The following is a 23,330-nucleotide window of genomic DNA, read 5'->3' on the forward strand; positions in this document are numbered from 1 at the left end:
TTCCTTAAGTTCAGGCTTTATTGAGAGGAAAGAGCCTCCGGGCAGGCCAGCCGGGACGAAAAGGAAAAATGGCCGCGCCGCTCAGAGGGGCAGGGTTGTTTTATAGGGGGCTGAAGGGCTGGGGGGTGGGGAAGCCAAAAGCCGAGGTGGTGGGCAACTGTTGGTCAGTTTGAACTGCTGGGCGGGAAGCTGGGCGGCGGGAAGCTGGGCGGCGGGAGGGCTAGGGCCGGTATGTAAAGTGAGAGATAAGGGAGCCTCTTTGTGGGGGAGGGAAAGAGAGAGAGATTTTGCGGTAGGGGCAGAGTTTTCCAAACACTTACATCTACTCCTTTCCAGCTGACCGAGAGCAGAACCACACCTGGCTCCACTGCCACTATGCCGTCCCATGCTGTCTACTCAGGATGTATTCAGATGTCCGTTCCTCCCCCCCCAGTCTAGGAGCCCTTTGAGAGGAATGCTGTCCTAGTCAACTCTTTCCCAGCACCAGGCACAGCATCTGGCACATTCTGTTTTTTTCAAGGACTCTTCCCAGGCGGCCTGACCTTCCCTCCTCTGAACTGCTGCATTTCTTGTCTGCATCGTGTTTACCCTAATCAGACATCACCTTACTTCGCTTTTTCCAAATGCTTTATTTCTCTGGCAGGTTTGATTGGAATCAGAATTTTCATTCATTTGGTAGCTGTTGGCCTTGTGTCCACCTCTCTCTGGCACTCAGGTCTCACTTAAGAGCTGGCCCTCTGAGCCGTGGTTTGCCGTCAGTGAGATGGAGACAGGGGCAGTCCTAGGCAGTCACGCTTTGTTCCACCTGACCCTGGGCGCCCCTCCCTCTCCCAAGCGACAGGCAGGGATGGATACCAGCCTGGGAGACACAGCTCATCCACAGGCTGGCCCAGCAGAAACTCTGGGCTCAGCCAAAACTGCTCAGTTGAGGACAAACTGGGCAAAGTAGAATATTACTCTTGGGAGTTTTTAGAAATATGGTGGGGTAGCATTTGGGAATAATAAGATTTGTAGCTGGGTATGGTGGTGCATGCCTGTAGCTCCCAGCTACTCTGGAGGCTGAAGCAGGAGGATCTTTTGAGCCCAAGAGCTTGAGGCTACAGTGAGCTATGAATGTACCACTGCACTCCAGCCTGGGTGACAAATCAAGACCCTGTCTCCAAAAAACATGTACACATTTGAGATACATAAAATATATTTAAAAATTAAGCATAAAAATTATATAAATATGCCAAAATAGGAACCTGGAGATGATTGGAATCCAGACTTTGGGAGCCTAGCAGTGTAAGGATCTCTAGTCTTGGCTTTTTCTTTGAGATGGAGTCTTGCTCTGTCCCATGCTGGTGTGCACTGGTGTGATCTCGGCTCACTGCAACCTCTGCCTCCTGGGTTCAAGCAATTCTCCCTGCCTGAGCCTCCTGAGTAGCTGGGATTACAGGCACGCATCACCACCCCAGCTAATTTTTTGATTTTTTAGTAGAGATGGGGTTTCGCCATGTTGGCCAGGCTGGTCTTGAATTCCGGACCTCAGGTGGTCCACCCACCTCAGCCTCCCAAAGTGCTGGGATTACAGGCATGAGCCACCGCACCTGGCCCGAGAACAGGTGTCTTTTGTCCGGCTTCAGCAAACTCATTGGAACTGATGGGCGACTAGCTTTGCTTAGAACCCCCACCAGCACGCACGCGGGGCTGCTTCTCAGTCATACTGCTCCTGGGAGCAGTCATACTGCTGTTCTGCAGTCGGCACCATTCTTTACCTCCTATTACTGAACTGCCAGCATTCACTTGTGTTCTGTTAGGTAGATTACCAATTCTTGTTCATTCAGATTTTCTTTTGCTACTAATGTGTTTAACGTTCACTAACTTACCAAATGGGACTTATTAGTGACTTTTTCTTTGAAGATGGAGTGGAGGAATCCTTGCGCCTTCTGCAGAATTCTACTGCTGGTATGGAACAGTGCAGCTATGGATGTGCATCAGTGAGGGATTGGGAGAGGCTAGGGGAGTACATGTGAATGGAGACGTAGCCGCACCAGCATGTTTTCTGAAATATAGTCTTGCAGAGGGCAGTTTGGGAAATTACTGCTCTCACACACTCTTCTTGACCCTACCCCTCTAGCATCTCTCTGCTATCCAAGGCTTGGGATTTTTAAAAAGAAAAACAACAACAACTACAAAACTAAAAAACAACGTGAATTTTCCACCATCTTATAAAGGTGAAAAGCCCCCTCCCACGTCTGGACGAACATGCATGCATGGGTTTGAGGGCTTGGGAAAAAGACAGGGCTTGGCCCCACAGTGCAGGTAGGCCCAGTGATCCTATGAGAGGGGCCAGGAGGCGGCGGAGGTCCCCTGTGGGCAGGAGGTCAAGTATGTTGTACTATATGACCGGTGCTTGATGAACCAGGGAGAGGGCACCAAGAACAACAGTATTTAATTGTAAAATCTCCACCCCCTGAGGGTATGTTTTCAGGTCTGGGTGACTAATTAGACTCGGAAACAAGAGAGGGCAAGATGGCCCTGTGCTTCCCCTGCCTCCTGCCTCTGGTGGATGCATGGGCCACTGACTTCAGTACTGTTTTTCTTTCTGATGGCCCTTGTTTTTTCTGCATAAATATTTAACTACACATTCAAATGTCTAAACTATATATTGTAAGAAAAACAAGTATTTGTCAGAAGGCCTGAGGTAGGCTGGGGTCACTCTGTGTTGTCTTCCTACCGCAGGGCCTCACTGTCCTCCCCCTCAGCAGTGGACTCTTCGGTTGGAGTCTTCTCTGATGGAGTTTCTGCTGGGGCTTTGCTGTCCCTGGGATAAGAATAACAATGGCAAGGTTTTAATTCTTGAAAGGAGCAATTAAGCTTCTCATCCCCTCCTCATTTTAGATGGGAACTGTGAGGGCCCATCATTTACCCCCCTCCTCATTTTAGATGGGAACTGTGAGGGCCCATCATTTACCCCCCTCCTCATTTTAGGTGGGAACTGTGAGGGCCCATCATTTACCCCCTCCTCATTTTAGATGGGAACGGTGAGGGCCCATCATTTACCCCCTCCTCATTTTAGATGGGAACGGTGAGGGCCCATCATTTACCCCCTCCTCATTTTAGATGGGAACTGTGAGGGCCCATCATTTACCCCCCTCCTCATTTTAGATGGGAACTCTGAGGGCCCATCATTTACCCCCTCCTCATTTTAGATGTGAACTGTGAGGGCCCATCATTTACCAAGTGTACCTGTTGAAGATCTCGTCCTCACTGGCAGACTCCTTGTCGTGCAGCTTCCGTGCCATGTCATGTTTTTCACGCGTGTGGCACTGAGACGTCTGTACATATCCCTAAGCCAGAGTGGCCATCTTAAGAAAAAGCCACCCTAGAAGATAGAAAGGGAAATATTAATTTTGCATGTCTTCTGCTTTCTCTGGCCACAGCAATGAATCCTGCTCCAGTGTACCTGAGTCACACTTTAGGATGAGGATGTCCTGTGTGGCAGACCTCTGGAAATGCCCCTGGGGAGACACAGGCACAAGACAGTGAGTGATGCTGCTGTTTCCCACGTCTCTCACATTGTACTTCTCTGGTCTTAATTAGGACTAAATGAGTACCTCAGTCCAAAATCACAGGGAGCAGAACCACTGCAAACCACATACCTGGGGTCTTGAAAATTATTCCATGCAGGTGGGACTTTTAGAAGCTCTCCCCGTCTGTCCAGAAGGGCCCCACAATATAGCTGGAGGGACTTTGTGTGTGGCTCAGCATGGAGCACGGGGAGGATGTTCAGTCCCAAGCGCCCTTGTACAGTGAACAAATGGCACAACCATGCTAGGCAGAAGCATTTTACATCAGTCCCCTTCGGACTTGGTCTCAAGGCATCATTTGATGGGGGGTAGAGGATGAGGTCTTTTTTTTTTTTTTTTTTAGATGCTTTATTTGCTTTATTCTATAAGTTGAATCACCTCAAGCAAGTGCCTGAGTGCAACTAGCCAAGTTGTCTATCTCATAGATCTTCATACAGCAGGCTGTCGCTGGTGAGTGAGTGAGCTGTGACATCAGCTTAAAGGACAACATATTCTTCTGAATGTGAATAAAATAGAAAAAGCCAGAGTGCATTGTGTGACCATGGGGCAAGACACTCTCCCTTTCTCGTCCTCAGGTTTCCTATCACAAAGGACAAACTACTGTCTAAATTCTCTCCTATTTCTTCCTTTTTTTTTTTTTTTTTGAGACCAGTTTCACTCTTTTTGCCTAGGCTGGAGTGCAAGTGGTGTGACCTTGGCTCACTGCAACCTCCACCTTCTGGGTTCAAGCGGTTCTCCTGCCTCAGCCTCCCAGGTAGCTGGGATTATAGCTGTGTGACAGCATGCCTGGCTAATTTTGTATTTTTATTAGAGACGGGGTTTCATCATGTTGGTGAGGTTAGTCTCCAACTCCCGACCTTAATTGATCCACCTGCCTCGGCCTCCCAAAGTGCTGGGATTATAGGTGTGAGCCACCTGGCTTGGCCTTCCTAGTTAAAATTCTGTGAGGTTTGTATAAAAGGAATACAGTGAGAACCCAAAAACCAGTAAGATGAAAAAATAGTGTTTCCCCAGTTTGTGGATCCAGGGAAAAAAGAAAGGAAAAAGAAAAAAAAGAAAAAAGAGAAAGTAGTGTTTCCTGCCACTTTAGAGGAAGGACTCACATATTCTTCCTTCCATGAGCCTTGATGGAGACTAGCGCCCTCACTCCAACACCAGGTGGCCTTCCCTGCCCCTTCCCCAGAGCCTCCAAGAAGACCCCTAGCCTGCCACCACCAGCAGGAACAGGCACCAAAACCTTTCCCCTTCCTGTCCCTTCCCACCTCCCCAAAGGGCTGGGGACATCAGATGTGTCCCTGTTAGTTCCATCCAGCTCAGCTTTGGCTGGGGAGCTAATTTCAGGGGAATCAGGCTAACCATTACAATAAGTAAGTATTCTTCCTGTCTTGGGTAGTTTCCTCCCTAAAAAATGAGGACAGAGTTCTAAGCTTTCCTCTATTTCTTAAATTATAATTTAAAATTTGCTGGATTGGCTGGGTGCAGTGTCTCACACCTGTAATCCGAGCACTTTGAGAGGCTGAGGCGGGTGGATCACGAGGTCAGGAGTTTGAGACCAGCCAGGCCAACATGGTGAAACCCTGACTCTACTAAAGATACAAAAAATTAGCTGGGCATGGTGGTATGTGCCTGTAATCCCAGCTACTCAGGAGGCTGAGGCAGGATTAAAAAAAAAAAAAAAAATCACCAGACTAATATTTACCTTCGGAATTCTTCTTCACCGTCCTTTGGTGCCCTTCTATGATGGTATATCTGCTTTGGAAGAAAACACAATTAAGATTACCCATCACAACCACCACTATCTCCAAATCTGTATTTATTCCTTTTATTCATTATAAGACTCATCCACCTGAGGACAGAACTTTTTGGAGACAGGAATTGTATGCTGTTTACAGTGCTTTGATTCTTCCACAGTACACTCATCCTTGATATCTTGTAGGGGATTGGTTTTAGGATACTGCCCCCACACCATACCAGAATCTGTGGATACTCAATCCCTTATATATAATGATGCAGTATTTGCATATAACCAACACACATCCCCCATATACTTTATTCATTTAGAGACAGGATCACCCTGTGTTGTTCAGACTGGAGTGCAGTGGCACAATCACAGCTCGCTGCAGCCTCAGCCTCCTGGGCTCCAGTGATCTGCCTAACTTAGTCTCTTGAGTAGCTGGGACTACAGGTGCACACCACGATACCTGGCTATTCTTTATTTTTAGTAAAGACCACGTATCGCTATGTTGCCCAGGCTGGTCAAGTGATCCTCCCACCTTGGCTTCCCAAAGTGTTGGGATTACAAGTGTGAACCATCATGCCTGGCCCCATGTACTTTAAGTCATCACTAATAAAATGTATAGATATTGTACAATGGTGACAGTTGTTCTGCTGTAATTTCTATTTGTATTTTGCTGTTTTTTTTTTCAAATATTCAGCCTCATCTAATTGAGTCTGAAGATGTGGACCTGCTGATACAGAGGGCTGACTGTATCTAACTTAGGGTCTTACATGCAGCTGGCACTTAATATATTTTATTGACTGTTTTAGATAAAATTCAACAGATAATTCCTAATAAAAACTCTTAAAAGTAGGAAAAAAAGGAAACCTGATTCCTTCCTCTAAAATGGCAGGAAAACCAGCCTGGGCAGCATAGCAAGACCTTGTCTCTACAAAAAAATTTTTAAAATCAGCTGCTGGCCTGTAGTCCTAGCCACTCAGGAAGCTGAGGCAGGAGGATCCCTTAAGCCCCAGACTTTGAGGGTACAGTGACTGCTCTCCAGCCTGGGTAAAAACAGGAAAGGAAGGAAAGAAGGAAGGAAGAGAGGGAGGGAGGGAGGGAGGGAGGGAGGGGGAGGGAAGGAAGGAAAGAGGGAAGGAAGGAAGGAGGGAGGGAGGGGGAGGGAAGGAAGGAAAGAGGGAAGGAAGGAAGGAGGGAGGCAGGGAGGGAGAAAGGAAGGAGGGAAGGAAGGAGGAAGGAGGGAGGAAGAAAGGAAGGAGGGAAGGAAAGAAGGGGGAGGTGGAGGAGGGAGGAAGGGAGGGAGGAAGGAGGGGAAGGAAGGGAAGAAAGTAGAGTATAACTATTGGAAAGGAAGAGACAAAACTATCATTATTTGCATATGAAATGATAAATATTAGACAGCCAAGAAAGCCTAAGAGGATCAACTAACATTTTACTGGAAGTAATATAAGAATTCAGTACGGTGGCTAAATACAAAATCAAGAGATCAGCATACAAAAAATTTTTTTATAAAGATGGCTACCTCGAATACTTTTCCCATGTACCACCAATAACTATTTATAAAAATGGGAAGAAAGATCCCATTTACAATGGCAATAAAAATGTATCAAGTATTTAGGAACAAAAATACAAAGATCTTTTATCTAACAGAAGATGTGTAAGATCTATATGATGAACACAGACTCTTCTGAAAGACATTCAAAAAAATGAATACATGACAAGAGATGTCACGTTCCTAGAATGTTGTACAGATGTTACTTGTCAAATTAATCTGCAAATTTAGTGTGATCCTATTCAAATCCCAAGACAGGTTTTGGTGGTGGCTATTTTTGAGACAGGGTCTTGCTCTGCTGCCCAGGCAAGAATGCAGTGGTATGACCACAGCTCACTGCATCCTCGACCTCCCAGGCTCAAGCAATCCTCCCACTTCAGCCTCTGAAGTCTCTCGTATGGTGCCTAAGCAATGGTGACAAATCTCACAAAGGGAGTAGGCTCAGAAGGGCTGGAGTATTCAGGGAAGGTATCAAGAAGAAAGACGAACTTGAGATGGCTTTTGAGAGATTCATAGCATTCCCTCAGGCAGAGTGAAACAAGGGAATTTTAAATGGACAAAGGTACAGACAAAAGTAGAAATGGGCATGGTGTGACCAGGGTATGGTGAGGGGCTGCTCTGGCTGGAATGGAGGGCTGCCACAATAATGGAAATGGTGAGTGAGGGAAATAAAGTTGGATTGGCAGCATAGCGTCAAGGTTGCCAGCTTATTAACTCACTCTTCCAATATGCTAGCACTGGCCTGTTGGGAAAAGTAATACATCGTGTAATCGAACAAAAGGCAAACAGAGGCAAGCTCTGGGAATGGGCGCTATAAACAGGACTCGCCCCAGAGTAGCCAGATACAGGCTTTAGATATGTAATGCAGAGTGAGCATCCCTAATCCAAGGAGAAATGTCTCATATGGTGTCTGAGAAATGGTGACACATCTCACAGAGAGCCTGGGCTCAGGAGGGCTGGAGTATGAGACATTCCCCCTCCCCTGTGAAATTAAATAAGTGGCCAACTACTTTTTTAAAAGATGGCTACCCTGTAGTGCTTTAACTGGACCTATTTAGACAATGCCCTACACACTGGAGAAGGAAGACACTGTGTGAGTCTGGTAAGTCTACAAGACGAGACCTCTCTTTTGCCTTGTCCTTCCTCTCCAGGGTGATGACAGCTCTGTGAGGGTGAAGATTAGACATTTCTCTTCATTTCAACAACAAGGAAGTAAATTAGTGGCAGAGTACATTCAATTGTCGACATAGTTTTGGGTGGGAGAAATTTTGCCATTATATCAACTTAATTTCTTAAAATAGTCTAGTGGGATTAACTTAATTTCAATTGACAGAAATGTCCTGAAAGTGACGATCCTTTAAAAATCCTGGAATATACATTACAGTAAAAGAACAAAGCATACCTCGGCCTTAAACAACTGAAGGAGAATGTCAAGTAGTAGTAGGTGGGAAAGTGGCTTTGATTTTCAGTTTGTGGGTTCTGAATCTACACAAAGACAGGATTGCATTCTGAAAACCTGAATTAATTATTGTCCTTACCTGAATGAGACAGAAAATGATGATTAAAATTGTTACAATTACAGTCACAGATACTGCCAGGATGAGTTTGTTGTTGAAGCCATATCCTGGAACTTTAGTGTGCTAAAAAACAACAATTTTTTTAAGAAAACAAAGAGATAGGATGAAAGCTAACTATTCAAAACCCCAGTATTCCAAGTGAGTAGCTTACAGGTTCTTTTTTATTTTTTTTGAGACAGGATTCCACTCTGTTGCTCAGGCTGAAGTACAGTGGTACGATCACGGTTCCCTGTAGACTTGACCTCCCTGGGTTCAGGTGATCCTCCCACCTTAGCTAGCCTCCTGAGTAGCTGCGACTACAGGCATGTGTCACCACACCTAGCTAATTTTTGCGTTTTTTGTGGAGACAGGGTTTCACTATGTTGCCAAACTCCTGGTCTCAAACTCCTGACCTCGAGTGTTCCACCCACCTTAGCCTCCCAAAGTGCTGGGATTACAAGCATGAGCCACCTGGCCAAAGTCACATGGCCAAGACAAGCTATGGCCTGTGAGTCCCAGGTTCTCTTGTGTTGGCACTTCCCTGACATATGCTAAATGATGGGAAAGTCCGGGTCTCACCTTTCTGTGTGGTCCTCACCTCACTTGACCTCTGCTCTTTCTGTTCACTCTGGGCTTCCGTGCTCTCATTGATATAGTTGTTGGTTTTCCACTGGTCCGTATCCCACTCTGCCTTGGATGCCTTTACTTCTTGCCGTTCACTGAGAAGCTTCATCAGGAGGCCTGTCTTGGAGATGAGCTTAGCACAGGCTAATTACACTTGGGTCTCAGAGCAGTCCATCTTCAAGGTCCGGATAACATGAGATATGTCTTCTCACACTGTTGTCTGGTTTAGCTGAATTTCAAACTGATCACCGGGGCGACGAGAGCAATGAGTAATTGAAGTTTTTGGGCTTGGGAAACAGGTCAGTGCCCAGGTCATTGTATTCCCATTTTATTTCACTGGTTTGTTTAAATAACAGTTGGCTCTAAGTTGAAGGCAGTCCCAGTGGAATCTGCCTCAGGAGGATTATTGTAGGTTGTGCCTTCAGAGATGGTGCCTTCTGGCATAGCATTGTTTTCATTAAAAATGTTTTCTCCAAAGGCATTTCCTGCACTGGTGTTCCTACATCAGTGTTTTCTATAAAATGCTCTGAAGTTCTAGAAAAGGATTTTTTTGGGGAAGCATGTCACCCAAAGATGAAGAAGCCCCTCTGCATGGAGGCCTGGGCCTTTTTCTGACTCCAGATGCAGATCTCTTAAACCCTAAATCTAATTGCCTCCGCACACCTAGTCTGCCTCCATATGCGTCCCGCTTGCCTTTCAAACTGGTTTCACTGTAAACGCAGTTCAATTCTAGTTTACACTTGGTCCAATCTAATCCCCAATCACATTGTCTTCAACGGCTCCCTCTGCCCAAGCCCCAACCCTCAGACTAGGTCTCCGAACCAGGACCCATCCATCCACGGGCTCGGACCTCCGAAAGCAGTATTTTTTTCTAAAATTTATGGTTGGTTTTCTGTCTAACCTCAGGTTGGGCTTTCGCAGAGGTGGAGGCGGAGGGCTCACCCATGGAGAAGGGTTTCAGCAAAGAGGAGACCCCTGTCTTATGCTCTTGGGTGAACAAAGGCTTGGTTTCCTTTGTTCCAAGTTTCCCACTAACTTCTCGGGCCTCTGCACCAGGTGAGGCTGTTCCAGTTCCCTTGGGGCCGCACTCCCGGGCCTTTTTCCTTTGGCAGTGTTTTCCACAAATGCCTGGGCACTCTGTTCCCTCCTGATGCTCTGCTTTCCCACCTCTTTGAAGTGCCTTTTCTGGATGCTCCTTGGGCCCATGAGGACTCTGCTCTCTGCAGGCTTTTTCCTACACTTTGAATCTTTGCCAGGCTGTTTTCCTGTGGTTGGGCAGTTTCTAATTTGGTCTGAAAATTTGGGACCTAAAAGCCTGGGCTGTACAAGCATGGCAGTTTTTTCTTCCCTTTTAACCTCATCGATTTTTTCTTCAATTTCTGCATCTAACACATGTTCTTGAATTTCTGCATCTAACACACTGAGAAATACAGCTTTCTCAATTTATTTTCTTAAGTTGAGTTGTTGGGTGCAGGTTGAAGAGAGGGGCTCTTTATATTGTTTTTCAAAATACCCAGGGGCCTGTCACCATCTTGTGAACCTGAAAAAAGCAGTTTAATGAATGGTAACAACATTGCCTCCACATCCTCTAGATTTCCTGCCGAGAAATAACTTGTCTGACTGTAACTTAAAATGAGGGTATTTTTGCAAAAACGTCGGTAGGGGGAACTGGTGAGATCACAGTTAGGGGACTGGAAATATCTGCCTTCTCCCTCTAGATCCCCTAGGTGTTCTGTGGAACTGCCTTTCAGTACATGAGGTACTTGAGGGGGCTATATCGGGTTGGGCTGCTAGGCCTATGTAAAACGGTGGCTGTGGATTTAAGCATAGCCAGCAATCTTTTCCTAGATCTGGGTTTGTCTGGTTGAGCAGGTGGTGTGTGGCAGACAACATGTTTAGAAGGTTCAAGCCTTCTATGTCTGGGGCGGGGGGCTTCTGTGAATAGGTTCAGAATGGTGATAGCAGAGCTAGGAGTGGAGGATAGGTTGGGAGTAGCAGGGCTAGGACTGGGGGCTTTCTGGACCTTGGGGATGACTTCTGGGGGCCTTAGGACCTCGGCTACGGGTCCCACTGGGCGGTCAGTTCTGGGCAATGGTATACGCTGGATGGTAAAGATGTTTTCCTTATCACGTCCACTCACATATACCCTAAGACCCCAGGTTCGTCCTGTTGCTCATCTCCCATCTGGTTACAGAACCGTTATTTTGAGTGGGTTACAAGAACCGGTGTGGCAAGGGCTCGGGGGAGAGTCTCGGATGAACTTTGGCTCCAGATGGGACCAACAGTAACAGCTTAGTGCACCGGTCTCAGGTGAGAGCATCAGAGCCAACACTCAGGGTGGGAGGAACCAGAGAAGGGGCCCCATCTAAGGGTGAACTTGCAGAATGGGAGAGAGATGGAGAGTTGAACAGTGGATCCTGGGGTGGCAGGATCAGTAGGGCTCCTGCATTTGGTGCACTTGTATGTTGTGCAGGACAGGTCTCAATTATGCATAGTTATGTGTAGTGCTCCCTTCAGAGTGAGGAGCTCTCGTGGGTGTTGCCTGTTTTGTGGGTAAGCCTGACTCTGGGAACAGTCAAATGGAAGAGGCAAAAGAGCAGTTGAAAAAATGTTTGCGTTAGGCTGAGCAGCTCCCAAGAAGCAGCTCCCAATTCGTTCCATGCCAAGGCCTGCCCCTGCCTCACCTCCCTTCCTCCTGAGCCAGGGGTTCAGCCCACTAGCACTAGTGAGGGGTTGGGGGCCCTGCTAGAGCTGGGACCACCATTGACCTGACCTGTGGTTTGTTTCTCTGCCAGGAAGTCCCTCTGGATTGGACTCCAGTTAAAACACTGTCCTTCCTCACATGGTCTCTTACAGTGCTGCCGCTCATACCCTATAAATTGCTTCCACTCGGTCCCCTCCATCCAGGAGGCCTGTCCTGGAGATGAGCTTAGCACAGGCTAATTGCACTTGGGTCTCAGAGCAGTCCATCTTCAAGGTCCGGATAACATGAGATATGTCTTCTCACACTGTTGTCTGGTTTAGCTGAATTTCAAACTGATCACCGGGGGACGAGAGCAATGGGTAATTGAAGTTTTTGGGCTTGGGAAACAGGTCATTGTATTCCCATTGTGTTTCACTGGTTTGTTTAAATAACAGTTGGCTCTAAGTTGAACGCAGTCCCAGTGGAATCTGCCTCAGGAGGATTATTGTAGGTTGTGTCTTCAGAGATGGTGCCTTCTGGCATAGCACTGTTTTCCATAAAAATATTTTCTTCAAAGTCATTTCCTGCAGCGGTGTGTTTTACATCTGAAGGAGCAAAAAGTTCTGGGAAAGGATTTTTTTGAGGAGTCCTGTCTCCTAAAGATGAAGAAGCCCCTTCTGAAGGGGAATTTATGAGGCTCTTTGCTGCAGAGAATGGAGGCTTCTTGGCAAGCATCAGTCTGTTGAGAGAACTTTTCTTTCTGAACTTTCGACTCTTTTTAACCTTGGGTGTTCTGTGGACCACATGGGAGTGAATTTTATGAAAGCGTTATTTTTTTCTGAAATTTATGGTTGGTTTAGCAGCCTTCACATTTTTAACTCTAGCCTTTGCCTTTTCTTAAACCAAAATGGTGTCTTTCGGTCTGACCCCAGGTTGGGCTTTTGCAGAGGTGGAGGCGGAGGGACCGCCCATGGAGAAGGGTTTCAGCAAAGAGGAGACCCCTGTCTTATGCTCTTGGGTGAACAAAGGCTTGGTGTAGATGGTGTTTCCCACTAACTTCTCGGGCCTCTGCACCAGGTGAGGCTGTTCCAGTTCCCTTGGGGCCGCACTCCCGGGCCTTTTTCCTTTGGCAATGTTTTCCACAAATGCCTGGGCACTCTGTTCCCTCCTGATGCTCTGCTTTCCCACCTCTTTGAGGTGCCTTTTCTAAATGCTCCTTGGGCCCATGAGGACTCTGTTTGCTCTCTGCAGGCTCTTTCCTACACTTTGAATCTTTGCCAGGCTGTTTTCCTGTGGTTGGGCAGTTTCTAATTTGGTCCCAAAAATTGGCCTTTTAAATTTGGGACCTAAAAGCCTGGACTGTACAAGCATGGCAGTTTTTTCTTCCCTTTTAACATCATCAATTTTTTCTTGAATTTCTGCATCTAACACATTTTCCAGAAAATACAGCTTTCTCAATTGATTTTTGTAAGTTGAGTTGTTGGATGCAGGTTGAAGAGAGGGGCTCTTTATATTGTTTTTCAAAATACCCAGGGGCCTGTCACCATCTTGTGAACCTGAAAAAAGCAGTTTAATGAGTGGTAACAACATTGCCTCCCCATCGTCTAGATTTCCTGCCGAGAAATAAGGCAAGATATAATTTAGTGCACTGATAACATCACTTTCATCATTGATGTCTAGCTGCTCACTCCGAAAGCCTGACAAGTTGATGCCATTGCTGTCTGAGGGTGTCTCTGGCTCAGTAGTCAGCTCAGTGCTTGTGTGCTTCTTCCCGGCTTGTAACACCTTCATGAACGCTCCTTCGGGATTCCCTATAGATGCTTTTTCAAGACAATGTATGGTGTTTGTCAGACATGCACTGTTGCAATGCAGCTTGACTGTCTTGCAGGCAACCTCAATGCTATTTTTAAATTGGCAGAGGCAGCAGGCCATATGGCTAGGTCAGATCCTATAGATAAAAACACAGAACAATAAATTAATGGTGAAGGGGTTTCTTGAGTAGGTAAAGGAGGCAGACCAATGCTACCACAGGGCTGTGCAAAAAGCTGTTATTGAGGCCTATGGACTGGACAGTTGGGTAGGAACCAGAAGGCCACAGGAAGGAGGGCAGAGATGCACAACAGAAGGGTAAGCATGGCAGTGAGTATGGTATGCCTAGAATAAATGTGGTTGGGATTAGAACTGGGTGACACTGATCAGTAGTTTAATTCAGAAGTATCTCTTCCCAACTCAAAAATTTCACTTTGGGTTGAAAGTACACAGGAAGAAGGTAGACTTCTAAGAAGAGTCTGAATAAGCCCCCAACTTCTGTAGTCCCTTTTTCAATTCCTGTTGGGAGTGAAAAATTAATTAGACATTCTCTGGGCATTAAAAACAGCTTAGTCACTTTGGGAGGCCGAGGCGGGTGGATCACGAGGTCAAGAGATCGAGACCATCCTGGTCAACATGGTGAAACCCAGACTCTACTAAAAATGCAAAAAAACTAGCTGGGCGTGGCAGTGCATACCTGTAATCCCAGTTACTCAGGAGGCTGAGGCAGGAGAATTGCTTGAATCCAGGAGGCGGAGATTGCAGTGAGCCAACATCGAGCCACTGCACTACAGCCTGGGTGACAGTGCAGGACTCCGTTTCAAAAAAAAAAAAAAAAAAAAATGCAAAAACCATTAACTTAATGAACTATTTAAAAATAGACCCTAGATTAGATTTGATCTCTTGGTTGTAGATTGAATATAAGAAGATGGTATGTGAACAGTTATAAAACAAGGTTCATATGAATGTCAATCACTGCTCAGATTCACCATTTGAATTTTCTTCTGTCTGTATTTTGTCTATATAATTTAAAAATTGAAAATGCATAAGAAGTAACTAATGCTAGAGATGGGCTAAGACCCTATATAAACTTACAGAATTAAAGAATTTTATTCCTGGAAGAAATCTTAGAGATTATCTCATTTTACAGATAATATGACTAAAACTCATAAATAGGATTAACTAACTAACTTACAAATACTGCAGGGATAGCAGGCCTTCAAATGAATCCTTATGTAATTCAGTCAAATAATTTTCACTGAGAATTCTGGAAAGTGAAAAGGTTATTTCTAGATTAAAATGCAAACTACAACTATTTGCTACACAGGACTATCTCCTATATGTGGAGGAAAGCTGGGTAATAGTAATTTCAAGATGGCATCTGCTCTACTTTCATAAAACCTTCTCTTACATTTTCATTTCTGTGTCCATCTCTCTGCACCACCACCACCACCACCACACACACACACACACACATGCACGCACACACACACAAGCACACCCTACCCACTCTTCCCACCAAATTGTATATTCAATGCCTCCTCTCTAAATCACAAAATCCCTGTTAGAATCCAACTCTGGGTGGCACCAAGATCAGCAGAACCTCCATTTCCTCCTCTCTTTCCCCAAACCTTATTATGAAAGCCCCACATGGAACTATGTCAGGGCTGCAAGTGAAGCCATTCAACATTTTTCCCCATTAAAAAGATTTGAGAACTACAATATGCATAAAGTGTACAAAATATAAATGTTGTTTATATTTAATTTAATTTCTGAGACAGGGTCTCACTCTGTCGCCCAGACTAGTCTCAAACTCCTGGCTCAAGCGATCCTCCTGTCTCAGCCTCCCAAAGTGTTGCGATTGCAGATGTCAGCCACCTCACCTGGCCAAATATTCAGTTTAATAATTATAAAGCAGATACCCATGTAACATTGTTAGAAAAGATCACCGCTAGCATCCCAGAAGCCCCCAATGTGCCCCTTTCCAATCATAAACCTCTCTCTAATCCTTATAGGTAACCACTATCCTGACTTTTGTAATAATTTTCTTGCTTTTAAAATGTAGTTCTGGCCTAGCATGGTGGCTCACGTCTATCATTCCAGCACTTTGGGAAGTCAAGGTGGGTGAATCACCTGAGTTCAGGAGTTCGAGACCAGCCTGGCCAACATGGTGAAACCCTGTCTCTACTAAAAATACAAAAATTAGCTGGGTATGGTGGCGGGCACCTGTAATTCCAGCCACCCAGGAGGCTGAGGCAGGAGAATTGCTTAAACCTGGGAGGTGGGGGTTGGAGTGAGCTGAGATCACACCATAGCACTCCAGCCTGGGTGACAAGAATGAAATTCCATCTCAAAAAAATAAATAAATAAGAAATAAAATGTAGTTCTGTCTGGGCATGGTGGCTCACACTTGTAATTCCAGCATTTTGGGATGCCAAGAAGGGAGGACTGCTTGAGCTCAGGAGTTTGAGACAAGTCTGAGTAATATAGCAGGACCTCCTCTCTAGAAAAATTTAAAAATTAGTTGGGCATGTTGGCATCACCTGTAGTCCCAGCTACTAGAGGTTCAGATGGGAGAATCACTTGAGCATGAAAGGTCCAGGCTGCAGTGAGCCGTGTTTGCACCACTGCAGACTCTGTCCCAATAATAAACAAAATAAAATGAAATGAAATGTAGTTTTACCTATTATGTGTCAGTCATAAACAACATAGTTTAGTCTCTTGAACATTATATAAATGAAATCATATTATACATATTACTTTCTGTATCACTTCTTTCACTCAATAATCTGTTTGTACTTTTAAGATGTATGTTGCTGAGGCTGGTTCAAGACCTGTGTTGTGCTTCCAATAAGGTGGTCACTAGCTACATTTGGCTAGTGATAGTGGCTAATGCGACTGAGGAACTGAATCTTTGATTTCAATCATTTTAATTATTTTTAAGTTTCAAAGCTGACACCCAATGCAGTTGTTAGAGATTAAAGATGGGGTTTCACCATAACGGTCAGGCTGGTCTCGAACTCCTGACCTCAGGTGATCCGCCCACCTCAGCCTCCCAAAGTGCTGGGATTACAGGCGTGAGTGTTTTTGTTTTTGAGATGGAGTTTCATTCGTCAGCCAGGCTGGAGTTCAATGGTACGATCTTGGCTCACTGCAACCTCCACCTCCTGGGTTCAAGCAATTCTTATACCTCAACTTCCCGAGTAGCTGGGATTACAGGTGTCTGCCATCACACCCAGTTAATTTTTTGTATTTTTAAAGGAGATGAGGTTTTGCCGTATTGGCCAGGCTGGCCTCAAACTCCTGACCTCAGGTGATCCACCTGCCTCAGCCTCCCAAAGTGCTGGGATTACGGGCATGAGCTACCTAACATCCTGCCAGATTAATTATTATTATTATTATTATTAACTTTCTCCCTAGATTTCTCAGCAGAACAGATTAAGTTTTTTTGACAAAAATTTAGCAACCAAATTTGGACTTTAGTTTAAAAAAGGTACTATGGAAAAAAGAATGTAAACTCCACAATTAATTTTTATACTAATTACATGTATAATGTATTTAGTGGAAATGATACCACTTTGGATATTTTGAAGACTTGGTATGAAAATAGACTATCTCATTAATAGCATAATAACATGTTGAAATGATAATACTTTAGACACATGGGTGAAATAAAATATATTAACATGTTTCACCTGTTTCCCTTTTAGTTTTATTTTTTAAGTGACTACCAGAAAAGTTAAAATTATGTATGTGGCTTGCATTAGGTTTCTAATGAATAATGCAGCTGTAGAGTATGCCATTGAATGATTATACTGCAATGTACTGATTCATCTACTGTGGGTGGATGCTGAGATTTTTCTAATTTTTACTTATTACAAACAATGCTGCTTTCAACATTGTTGAAACATAACATTTTTGCCTGAGTTTCTCTAGAATGTAATAATAAGGGTACAAAATTGCTTTCCTAAAAAGTTGTGCTATTTCAAGTGGCAGATTGAGAAAATGCCAGGTCTCTATCCATCCAACCACTACCAAATCCCTAAAAATTATAGAACAGAAATAATTGTAAAATCCACAACGGGGATTGGGCGCAGTGGCTCACACCTGTAATCCCAGCACTTTGGGAGGCCAAGGCAGGTGGATCACGAGGTCAAGAGATCGAGACCATCCTGGTCAACATGGTGAAACCCCGTCTCTACTAAAAATTCAAAAAATTAGCTGGGCATGGTGGTGCGTACCTGTAATCCCAGCCACTCAGGAGGCTGAGGCAGGAGAATTGCCTGAACCCAGGAGGTGGAGGTTGCTGTGAGCCGAGATCGCGCCATTGCACTCCAGCCTGGGTAGAGTAACAAGAGCAAAACTCAGCCTCAAAAAAAAAAAAAAAAAAAAATCCACAATGTTAGCTCAAAATGTGGAAGCAGTTCTACAAATGCTTCTTTATCAGAAATACTCGGTTATTGGTTGGAACAGCACAAAGGCACATCAACCCCATATTCTTCTTCCTTGGACCAGGCAGCAAAGAGTGTCTTCCTCCAGGCAGGAACAATTGTCTGAAAGTGGACAGCGTCCTGGAACCCTGGAGGAAGGGTGTAGACTCCCTTACTAGCCATCTCCCACACCTTCCTTATTCTCAGAAGACGACATCTGGAACACAACCCCCAGAGAGTTGCACCTCTCCTCTAGAGCTAGAAAACAGAATTGTTTGGTTCTAGCATTTTTTTTTTTCCTATCAATAAGACCTCAGACAAGGGTGGGGGAAACTATTTTAAAGTGACCATAATTCCTCTTCTTAGATTATTATGATTGTCTTTTTGTTTTGTTTTTGAGACAGAGTCTTACTCTGTTGACCAGGCTGAAGTGCAGTGGCATGATCTTGGCTCACTGCAACCTCCACCTCCCAGGTTCAAGCGATTCTCCTGTCTCAGCTTCCCAAGTATCTGGGATTACAGGCACCCACCACCATGCCTGGCTAATTCTTGTATCTTTAGTAGAGATGAGGTTTCGCCATATTGGCCAGGCTGGTCACAAACTCCTGACCTCAGGTGATCCACCCACCTTGGCTACCCAAGGTGCTGGAATTACAGTTGTGAGCCACTGCACCCAGCATGTGTTTTATTTTTAATTTAGAACTCACGTGTGACTTGTCTATATAATATAATTACATTAGTTCAATGTAAGTTGAACTAATGATGTGACACACAAACTCTTTTGAAAAATGCCAGTTACATCTAATGTAAGCATTTTTTCCAAAATCATTTATGTGTCTAAACTAATTCCTTCTATAAATCAGTAAGAAAATGATAAAACAATTCAACAGGAAAATGAACAAAGGACAGAAAGCTCAGAGAAGAAACACGAATGTTCAATAAACATATAAAGGTAGTTAATTAAATTCATGAGTAATCAGAACAATTCAAATTTAGATGGAATCCCTTTTATTCACCTATAACATCAACAAAAGTTGGAGAATACCCAGTGGTGAAAAATTGTGGGGAAATGAATGCTGTCATATTCTACTGACAACAGAGTAAGTTGGCACAACATTTTTTAGGGCAATTACAATTTTAATAAATACCCCCTACCCCAACAATTCCATTTCTAGATATTTATCCTACAGGAATAATTTCCCATTTTCACTAAGAAGCATGTGCAGGGATTTCATTGCAGCAATGCACATAACAAGAAAACGAAATGTTAATCTAAACATTCATCAATGGGAGAATTATTAAATAAACTATGATGCATCCATACTATGGATTATGCAGTAGTTTAAATGAATAGGGTAACTAAGTACTGGGATTGTTTAAATGAATAGGGTAACTAAGTACTGGTTGTGGATTCTAAGTACTGGGAAGGAAAGAAATCTGAGGCATATCATGAAGTGAAAGAATCAAGTTACAAGATGTTACCACTTATGTAAAGAAAAAAGATCTTAAAAACCACACAACAAATCTATTTTGCTTTATGTTAATATGTATGTAGGCAAAGGGAAAAAGTCTTGAGGAATATATACTATATGCAGGGTAGCATTACCTCAGGTAACAAAGGAGTAGGGCACAAGGAGGTAATGAGGGAGTAGGGCACAAGGAGGGTTTTTGTTCTATCTGTTATTTCATTTTTATACATTAAAAATAAATCATGGGCTGGAGGTGGTGGTTCATGCCTGTAATACCAGCACTTTGGGAGGCCAAGGTGGGAGGATCACTTGAGCCCAGGAGTTTGAGACCAGCCTCAGCAGCATAAGGAGACCCTGTCTCTACAAAAAATACAAACTTAGGTGGGCGTGCTGTGATGCACCTGTGGTTCCAGAGACTTTGGATGCTGAGGCGGGGGATCTCTTGAGCCTGGGAGGTGGAGGCTGCAGTGAGCTGTGATTGTGCCACTGCATTCCAGCCTGGGGAACAAAGTAAGACCCTGTCTCTGGAAAAAAAAAAAAACGGAATATAATCATGTATTATTTGTATGATAAAAAATAAGTTTAAATTGCCTCTTATTTTAAAGAAAGCTCACCAAATTTAATTCTAAAATAACCATAGGATTGCAATCAACAGAGGTTGATTTGGGGTATGGAGGGGAAATACCTTTTCTCAGAAGTACAGACCTCAAAATTCTGGACCAAGAAGGATCTTACAATGCAGTTAGTTTTTTTGTCATATTTGGAGAGAATATACTCACAGTTTCTCGGTCCAATGGTATGCCTTCCATACCTTTCCATCAATATAAGAAATATAGTTTCCTTGTAAATTTCTGTAAAGAAACACAGTTTATATCCTTGAATAGGTATGAAAAGAATGAACAGGATAAGTAAAAGAATCATGGCAGCCTTGTCAGGGATATTCAGTTACAGAAAATAACACCTGCCTTTTAATTTCCAGAGCTATCAGCTTTCCAGTTTGTACAATTAATCAAAAAATAATGTGGGGCCACTGGCACAAATGATGAGGCGTCTCCTGAAGTTTAACTTCCTATCCCTCCAAACTCTTAGACAGATGATGCCAGTTAATTACTTTGAATGTAAGTATTTTATCCAAAAGTACTTACGTGTCTAAACAATTCCTTCTAAAAAATCAATACAAAAATGGTAAATAATTCAACAGAAAATGGGCAAGGCTTATCATTATCAACAAATAAGAAGAAAGAAACCCTATGCCAGGTAACACCAAAGCTTTGGCCCAGTGCCCTCTGCTGAAACATCCTAGGATTTTTCTTTCCACTTCTATTGCAACCGATCTGATTTAGCCCCTTCACACTTTACTCCTAGGTTTTGCTAGACCTTTCTGTTTGTCTCCCTGAATTAAGCTTTCTCCTCTAGGGCTCTCTACATATGGATTCTAAAACAATCCTTTGCATGTCTACACTTGAACATAAAGCAAAAAACCAAATAAAATAAAATGATCTTCCTGTTTTAATCATTTCATCTCTCTTGCTTGGAAACTTTCAATGGCTTTCCATATCTCACTGTGTAACTTTCAAACTCCTATAGCTGATAATCAAGGTTTTACACAATCATATCTTCATTGTTCCCTCATGTGATTCTATGCAGCGAGATTGGTCTACTAAATTCCAACCATACCTGTAGCCATGCCTTTGCCTGGATTATACTCCCATTTTTTTCTGTTGAACAAATTACAGCTACTCTTTAAGACCCAAGTAAAATTTTAGCTTATCTACATAGCTTTCCCTGACCTCCACACCTCAGGGATCACAGATTCTGGTAAATTCTAGCACTGATGTTCTGCATTAGCTTTTAGTACTTAATTATATATACCTCCCTTTTTGTGCCTATTCTCTCTTCCTTCCTATCATTTTCATGTTCCGGAGACGGTAGCATACTTGGCCCTGGGTTGGACACAAAACGAGTGCTACATATAGAAAGCCAGGGACAAAGGTGAGTTCCGGACAAAACTAGAGGACTGAGTAATCATGTTAACAACCAACTCTCCTACATATGCTGGGCACCAATGCAAGCATTTCATATATTCACTCAACTAAATTTTGCAACAATCCTGTGAAACAGTAACTAGCATAATCCCCAGTTTAAAGATGAGGAAACAGTCACAGAGCAGAATAACTCGCTCTGGGTCACCACGCTAATAAATGACAGACCTGGGTTCAAACCCAGGCAGCCTGGCTCCAGAATCAACTCTTAATCACTTAGAGCATCATCACTGAGATGGGGAGAGGGACAGGCTGCTGTAAAGAGGCTGAAGTGAAAATGGGAGGAGAGCAGCGGTTAAACAATGACGTGATGAGGCTAAAGAAAAATGGATAAGAAAACGAGTAAGGGTAAAAGACTAGAGTAAAAGTAAAAGACTAGAGAAGGGGCCTAACAGTAAAGGAGAATGAGGAGAAGGAAGCGTGGACAAGCAAAGGTGAAAGCAGAAAGTCAGCTGTCAGTATGGCTTGGGGAGATAAAGAAGGCCTGGGAAGGCCTCCAGGAAAAGCCTGCCATGTCAGGCAGGACACAGAGGACAATGGAGGGAAAGGTGATTCTTACAAGATCGTGAAGTTGCTGTAGTAGGTGTTCGGCTCTGGCACAGGCACATGGCGGAGCCTCTGCTTCGGGCTGAGAGCAATACACGACAGCGTCTCATCTCTGCAGGTACAGAGGTCACATATGTTGGTGCTTGTGGAGGCCTGTTCTTTCCGTGCAGTTAAAGCCCTATTTTGGGTGTAAGTTTCAGGCTGCACCAGTGAATCCTGAGTAGGTTCTAGTTCAGTAGGTGGATGTGTGACTTCAGTCAGGTTTTGATGCTGACTCTGACCCTTGTCTGAAGGTGGAAGTGTCACCTCAGGCTGTTTTGGAGGAGGAGCTGTAGTCGTCAGGGCTGTGGAAGATTCAACCTCTGTAGTGGATTCAGGAGTGATGGTAAGCCCCAGATCCAAAGGTTGAACTGTGGTTTGAGTCAGGTTTGAATGCTGAGTCTGAACACGGTCTGGATGTGGAAGTGTCACCTTAGGGTGCTTTGAAGGAACTATAGTCTTCTTCAGGGGTGTAGAATGTTCAACCTCTGTACTGGGTTCTGGAGATAGGGTAAGTCCCAGATCCAGTGGTTGAACTGTATCGCTGGATGACATTGAATGCTGAGCTTGATCCTGACCTGGTGTTGGAAATGTCACCTCATAATGAGCTGGAGGTTGAGCTGCAACCTCCTTAGATGGCTCTGGGAGCTGAGCTGGGACCATCTGCTGGCTTGAAGGTTCTACCTCCTTAGGGGGCTCTAGAGCCTGAACTGTGGCTTCCTGCTGGGCTGGAGAAGATTCAAGCTCTCCGGAAGACTCAGAAGGCTGAGCTGGCTGCTCCTGCTCACTGGGGGAAAGTTCAGCCTCCATAGGAGGACCTGGAGGCTCAGTTGGGGTCTCCTGGATTGCAGAAGGTTCCATCTCTTCTGGAGGCTGAGCTAGGGTCTCCTCCTGGGTCTGAGAAGGTTCAAGCTCCCCAGAAGATTCAGAAGGCTGAGCTGGCAGCTCCTGCTCACTGAGGGAAAGTTCAGGCTCCATAGGAGGACTTGGAGGCTCAGTTGGGGCTTCCTGTTCAGTTGCAGAAGGTTCTACCTCCTCTAGAGGCTGGGTTGGGGGCTCTTGCTGGGTTGAAGAAGGTTCTAACTCCTTAGGGAGCTGTGGAAGCCGCACTGGGGCTTCTTGCTGGCGTGAAGAGGACTGGATCTCTTCAGGGGTCTCTGGATTTTGAGTTGCAGGCTCTAGATTGAATTGAGACAGTCCAACTTGCTCACGGGGCCCTGGAGGCTCATCCGAGTTCACCTGGAGTTCTGGAGGCAGGCTGCCGGGATAC

At 44.5% G+C, this 23,330-nt stretch overlaps 1 protein-coding gene across 1 annotated transcript in view; it reads right to left on the bottom strand.

Moving 5' to 3' along the window:
- Nucleotides 1-23,330, bottom strand: part of LOC108590065 (leucine-rich repeat-containing protein 37A3-like) — a 27,145-nt gene continuing 3,815 nt past the window's right edge. The window contains 9 exon segments of the mRNA XM_078373382.1: nucleotides 1-2,806; nucleotides 3,223-3,367; nucleotides 3,449-3,503; nucleotides 5,272-5,324; nucleotides 8,401-8,502; nucleotides 9,017-13,673; nucleotides 14,730-14,801; nucleotides 20,213-20,284; nucleotides 22,035-23,329. Coding sequence (XP_078229508.1) covers nucleotides 13,667-13,673; nucleotides 14,730-14,801; nucleotides 20,213-20,284; nucleotides 22,035-23,329 — 1,446 coding nt within the window. The 3' untranslated portion in view covers nucleotides 1-2,806; nucleotides 3,223-3,367; nucleotides 3,449-3,503; ... (1 more) ...; nucleotides 8,401-8,502; nucleotides 9,017-13,666.

Source organism: Callithrix jacchus, chromosome 5 (assembly GCF_049354715.1).
Source record: "Callithrix jacchus isolate 240 chromosome 5, calJac240_pri, whole genome shotgun sequence".
Lineage (NCBI taxonomy): Eukaryota > Metazoa > Chordata > Mammalia > Primates > Cebidae > Callithrix > Callithrix jacchus.